The 6,737-nt window shown below is 27.2% G+C and overlaps 1 protein-coding gene across 1 annotated transcript; it reads right to left on the bottom strand.

Annotated features, from left to right (window-relative positions):
• Positions 1-4,530: 4,530 nt before the first annotated feature.
• Positions 4,531-6,669, bottom strand: LOC126846151 (40S ribosomal protein S24). The gene is made up of 5 exons (XM_050585359.1): positions 6,535-6,669; positions 5,998-6,072; positions 5,012-5,221; positions 4,830-4,946; positions 4,531-4,613 (listed from the first exon to the last, which is right to left on the bottom strand). The coding sequence occupies exons 1-5, from the start codon at positions 6,535-6,537 to the stop codon at positions 4,611-4,613; spliced, it is 408 nt and encodes a 135-aa protein (XP_050441316.1). The 5' UTR covers positions 6,538-6,669; the 3' UTR covers positions 4,531-4,610.
• Between the last annotated feature and the right edge of the window lie 68 nt (positions 6,670-6,737).

The following is a 6,737-nucleotide window of genomic DNA, read 5'->3' as shown; positions in this document are numbered from 1 at the left end:
TATACAGATATAATATATAATATGCATTGATAACACACATAAATCTCACCAGAATGGCGGACCGTCGGCTTCAACTCTTATCGCTAGTTAGCAATCTAGTTTATTATATATATCTGTGCTGATAATATATTTTTATATTCAGTCCCGTTTATGATAACAGACGGGTTATCAGTGCTGATGGCTTTTTATCTTATCGATTGTGATTTTATGCATTTAAACACAGAATAGATGATTTAATCACATATTTAATCGATTAATCAGGAGACATTAATAATAGATTAATCTATAGCAAAATAAACTATTCAAATAGTGCTATTCTAATCACAAATAATTTCCATTGATTTACTGTACCTAATAATTATACGTAAATTCCTCTAAAAGAAAACAGCTACGGTTTCCCATTTCATCAATAAACCTTTACGTCAGCACTCAAAAATTTGGCATTAATGCAGTTATAATTACAAAAAATGATTAAGTTGTAGTCGGAAATACAACTGCAGATATGTGGAGGATTAAGATGGCGGGCCACCGAAAGCGGAGTTTTCCCGCTGGGCCGCAACTCAGTCATGACTCTAGGGCCGGCACTTCAAACTTAAACCACTTGTACAAATGATAAATCAAATTTTCATTTCATTTTTTATTAACCCAAATTATTTATTTAAAAAATCTATAGTCATTATAGGTTTAAGGTTTATGCAATACATTTATTGGCAGGAATGGGCAACATTCAGTATTTTAGTTTTTATCGACTAAATACAAATTATAAGTATTTTAATGAAAGATGGTAGTTATTCTATTCTAATATTGAAAAACTAAACAGCGACGGGAAAAACTTGAAATTATGTTCAACTTGTAAAAAAATGCCTATAAAAATAATAATAGTTAATAGTTATAAATATATTGCAAAAATAATTTATTTGGTAGATTTTACAAATTTAACGGAAAATACTAATTCTTAGGAATTTATTTAAGTATTTAATGTCATAGGCGCAATTTCAATTTTTTACTTGGGGGGCTAGAAATTTGTTTAAAATATATGTATAAGTAAATATATTTTTGTATTTCAAAATTGTATGCATAACCTAATTTTTTTGGGGGGGCTAAGCCCACCCTAGCCCCCCGTATTTGCGCCTATGTTTAATGTACAATGTTATCGGAAAAAAGTATCAAAAAACGCCTAAATTTTTTTAAATTTTTATTTCTGGCATAAATTTTGACAGGTAGCAACTCTTTGGTATGGTGTACGTGTTTAGCAGACTCCAAGCTATAAAACCATCAAAACTTAGCTAAAACTAAGAAGTAGGAAAAAAGTTATGCGTTGCTTTGTGCACAAGTGTCGAAATCCTATGTTAAATCGCATTTAAACTTCAACCCTTATGGGGCACGGGTTAAAATTAATATTTTTCAAATTTTTTTTTGATCTTATTTATATTGTATTTAGAAACTTTTCAAGGAGCGTCGAGGTTAAAATTCTCAAAAATTATAAACCTTATTTGACTCCACAAATGTAAAATATAGTAAATAGATAATATCGAAATAAATATAAATTCAGGTTTAATAGACAAACTGATAAATATACCTCTAATTAATAACAATTTGATAACATAATATTTTGTGTCTTAAAATCTATGTTCAAAATTCGAGGAAATTTGAGGTACATAATACAGAATTGAGAATACTGAAAAGGAGCAGACAGGACGATGAAATTTTATTTCCTCGGCCGATTTTCTTCCATAGTTCACCACATTTATCGAGGAATTGTCTACGAATTCAAAAACCACGCATGTTAATCAAGCCAGTAGTTCTTTAAAAATTAAGCTGGTATAAAAGTATCCTTCGAGCCGTATTCTTTACCGCTTCAGACGTCTTGTGTACGAATCAAGTTTTTGTATATGGCACAGAATTTACAAACGTATTCACATAAAAAAAAAATAAATAAATAAAGTTAAAAACTACAGAAGATTTACTTAATAATTAATCTATTGTGCTTAAAAATGTACTTAGGCATATGATGTCGATCATCGATGGGCTAAAATATGGCTTATTTACAATATTCTTCTTGGACCCTCACGGTTATGTACATCAAGTCTTAATGGCCAGATCAAAAAAGGCGAACCATGTTTTATTATTTGAGAATACCGCTGATAATTGTTTGTTTATCAATAGTTCTTGTTGTTTTGCGTATCCGCAGTTAAATCAATTGAAGTTTGGATAAAATTTATTTTGTATCCATTTACACAACAGTTTTTTTTTTAAATGTTCGTAAGGTGAATTTTTTTTTTAAATTTACGTTGTTTTACTATTATTATAAAAATATTATATTTTACCTTAATACCTAACGAAATGAAATTATCATTAACCCTAAACCCTATAAAAGGTAGAAACTTTTTTTTACTTCTCTATACTATGACATAAAAATAATTTGTATAAAATTAAATATTGGTACCTTTATTTAATTGGTAAATACTTAATGGGATCAGTATCCGACTGATTATTCTCATATCTGTACATCTTAAGCTCAATATTTTACGTATTTTTGGTCCATCTACCTACTAGTGTTATAAAAGATCTAAAATGATATTTGAATTAGTCGTAAAGTTTACTTATAGGGTCTCTACACAAGCAAATTTTCCTATCCATTACAAATATTTAAAATTTTAACCGTACTAAAACAAATCCGACAATAGTTTTTAAAACAGATATAGATGTTTCAAATTGTAATACTTCCTTAAAGTATCGACCAAAGTACAATTTTAATTTTCATTTTAAATGTTTTTGTAAAAATTATTTTAAAAGTTTGCCACAATCGATATCTGTAAATGTTATGAAGAACCCTAATGTTTCTTCAAAACTTGAATAGAATATTATTAAGAACCAACTACTGTTCGAAGTAGAAACATATTTTTGTACAAAAATAGCTATATGCGTTGTAGAAGAAATAGGTACTTCTTTCATATGTAAATATATGTTTACTAGTTTTAGCATAATGTCTTATTTAGTGAAAAATTACCTATATAATGCGCCTTAATAAATGCTAGTGTAGAGGCCCCTTTTTTAATTTGAATTTCAACACTTTCTAAAATGGATTTTTAAATAATAGATACATATTTTATTTTTAAATCAATTTCGAGAAGCGTTATAATTAAAAAAATTAATTAATCTTAAATAAACATTTTACAAATACTTAATAAGTTTTCAGGTCTTTATTAATAGTACCAGTGCGATGGACAAAAAATATGTCAACATCTCTGTTTTGCGTTAGATAAACAGAAACATGAAAAGTCTGTATCCAATACCCTTAAAATAGTTTAATAAATTGCTTGTAAATTTTATACAGGTAACGTATTACTTTTATTGTAATTTTTGGGGTTAAAAAAAAACGATCAATTAAAATTTGCAGTACATTATTATCAAAAGTTTTTGAAATAAATAAACAATGCTTATACGTATGATCTGTAAAATAGCATAATATGGCACACTTTTAATTTTAATAAAACAAACCTGTAGCTGAAACATTTTATCCAGTTGAAGAAAAAACTAAAATATGTATTGTAAAATACATTTTTGGCCAGATAATCAATATCTAAAAATTATTTTTATTAATATTTGTATGATATTAAATTAGGTTCGGGAATAATTATAAAAATATTTAAATATATGCTGCCAAATACAAACCGAGATTGCATCAGCCTTTTGGCATAAATAAAAAAAATTACAATACACAAAATGTAAAGGGTCGTAGTTATAATTAAATTATAGTAGTTTTAAGTTTCTAGAACTGGGCGACTACTAAATATGTCACAAATTATATGGCAATTTGCATAGCCAATAAAATAATATTTAAATATATTTTAAATTTGTATAAAATGGAGACAATTAATATCCAAAATATTATTGAACAAATACTTGGGTTTAAAGTAGTTGAAAATTAAATTAGCAGGGAATTTTTATGCGAGATTGGTTTTTAAACTATACAGTGTACAAATTGTGTTATAATTATCGGTCTTCCACAGCCTATGAACTATAACGAAACCACAGTTCAATGATACTTATGAAGTTCATATTTTGTCTAGGTATCCATTGCAAGCATATTACCAATACATTTTAGTTGGAACATGCAGTTTGACTATAATATATACTTCAAATTGTAAAACGGTTTCCTAAATTTTCTTTACATTTTTTTTTTTTTTTTAAAACTAAGTTGTTATGTTGAAAACTGATGTTCCTTGTGAAATTTAGGGTTGAACGTTTCGTTAGTATATTGTTTTCGTTGTAATGAAAAAATGAGTTTCTATTAGACATTTAGTTTACTCATAGTAGTCATAAAAAGAGCAATCTAGACATTATTTTTTTTATCTTGATCAATAACAGAATTCATATACGTTTTAATATTACGGATTAAATTATTACACCAGAGTAAATATTAAAAAAAACCAGGAGTTATCATTTTTATATTTTGATGTATAAAACTACACATCAATATACTAAAAATTTAAATAAGCAATTATTTAAAAATAAATGAAGACAACATATTAACGAAGTGTTTTATTTACATTTACAAGCATATGGACTGCTCCGCAAAGTACAAAGACACACTTCTAACAATTAGTTTACTGAAAAAAAAAAAAAGAAAAACATATTTAATGTTAAGTAATAATAATTAAACTAATTAACTAATACAGCAAAACCTCCATTTATAGATGCATTTTAAGTGAAGGCACACTAGATAATCTACACTTTTCTATAGCAAATATTTTTTATTTTTCCTTGGGTGTATACACGTGAGGTTTTACTGTATTGTAAAAATATAATAGTTTATTTTATACTACCTTCTTGCCAGATGTTGCACCAACTTTAGTCTTCTTAGTACCTCGTACCTTCTTCATTCTGTTCTTTCTTTCCTTCCTCTGTTTCCTAGTCTGAGTCTTCTTTTCGTATAGTCCGTGCTAAAAAAGGAAGGTTTTTTTATAAAATATATTCAACTCAAGTCATAGAATAAGTTAATATATACCCTTTGTAGTCTGTATTTAGGTTCAAACTTCTTAGCATGATCTAATGTGTCGTAGATAAGTGCAAAACCAGTTGATTTTCCACCTCCAAAACAGGTTTGAAATCCAAAGACAAATACTACATCAGGGAGAACTTTGAACATCTTAGCTAGTTTTTCTCTAATATCAGTTTTCTTAGGAGAAGGTTTCCCAGGGTGCATGACATCAACAACCTAAAAATAATAATAATACAATAATGTTAAACCATATATTTTATTCAAAAGAATAAAACAGAATACCAATCTAAGTTTTAATACATCTATTCAATTTTTAACAGTGTTGCTACTTAATTTGACAAAAAAGTAGGATGCCTTTTTCTAAAGCAACAATATAATAACTTAATATTTTACCATTACTTAATGTCTTTTTAAAATAATGAAATAGTAAAAGTTCATGGTGACACCAGAATTTAAAATATGTAAATTACATACAAATTATCAATATTTATTGTTATAATGTTCATTATTTAAGAGTAAAACTACAATGAAAAACTTTTGTTTTATTATTAATACAAATAAGTAATTGTATATAATATATATTATATATCAACAACATCATAGTTTAAAACACATTTAATATTAAACAATGAGAATTATCCAAGATGAATTAAGAACAAGGATAACAACTATTAAGCTTTAAAATATATACAGACTTTCTTGTTTAGAAAAGCTATTTGATAGATATGCCTGTATGAACTAAAAAAATGTATAAACTAAAATGTGGAACTATGTTACTGGTCACGCCAACAAAGTATAATTGGGGATTGTAGAGTTGTTTGAGTTTGTACAACTAAAAATATACTAATAACTGACATTTTATTTTATTAGAAAAAACTACACAAACAATAAATTTACCTAATTATCTAGAGGTTTTTGGTGTTTTGATAACAAGCTATTGTATAAAATATATATTTGTTTTACGAACATATATAAGTTTCACAAGTACTCACCATTTGTTTTCTGCATAGCAGACGGTTTGTCATGAACTTACGAGTCCGAATTGTAGCAGTAGAAGTGTTAGCAACCTAAAAATACATTTTCATGTTAAAAATATGAAATTTTATTCTCAAATTAAACGAAATACAATAGTTTAGATGTATTGATACGACATACAGTAACTAGTATTAACTTATTGAAATGCTTTAGAATTTTAGATCATTTTCTACAATGATTTATATCGCTCAAATTAGATCTTGGTAATATTTATAGTTGATTAAACGTCTCATCCTTCTCAACTTTCTAACCAATTATGAAGTTTCTATTAGCTAAATAGTTATAAATATTAGTGTAAAGGATTTTATCAAAATTAAGGGTTGTAAAGGGCTTCTAGTTTTTGAAAGCGATTAACGGTATCCAGAAAGTACCGGGATCAGGATTTAATAAGATTAATATTTTTGCGAAGTAGTAATGGAATTAGAAACTTTTAGTTAAAAGAATTTTAGGCTAAAAGGCAAATCGATTAAATCAGATGAAAATTCGGTACTCACCATTTTGGCTGTCGTATATCCGTGAATCAAAGAGAGCAAAACAAACTACATTTGAACACTGAACATGTTGGAAAGACGTAGTATACTTCAACCTGGTAATCGCCGATTACAACCATTAAACTGAACGTAGATACGCGTTTGCTAAAAATCAAAAATACCAATACCGGTTGCTGTACAATATTTGTATTTAGTGGCGTCATGTT

Source organism: Adelges cooleyi, unplaced genomic scaffold (assembly GCF_023614345.1).
Source record: "Adelges cooleyi isolate 19-005CV unplaced genomic scaffold, UGA_ACOO_1.1 ACOO_flye_CR_arks_rails_tigmint_CR_PRNA_9, whole genome shotgun sequence".
Classification (NCBI taxonomy): Eukaryota; Metazoa; Arthropoda; class Insecta; order Hemiptera; family Adelgidae; genus Adelges; species Adelges cooleyi.
Note: the sequence above shows the minus strand (reverse complement) of the source record. Positions and strands in the feature narration are given on the sequence as shown.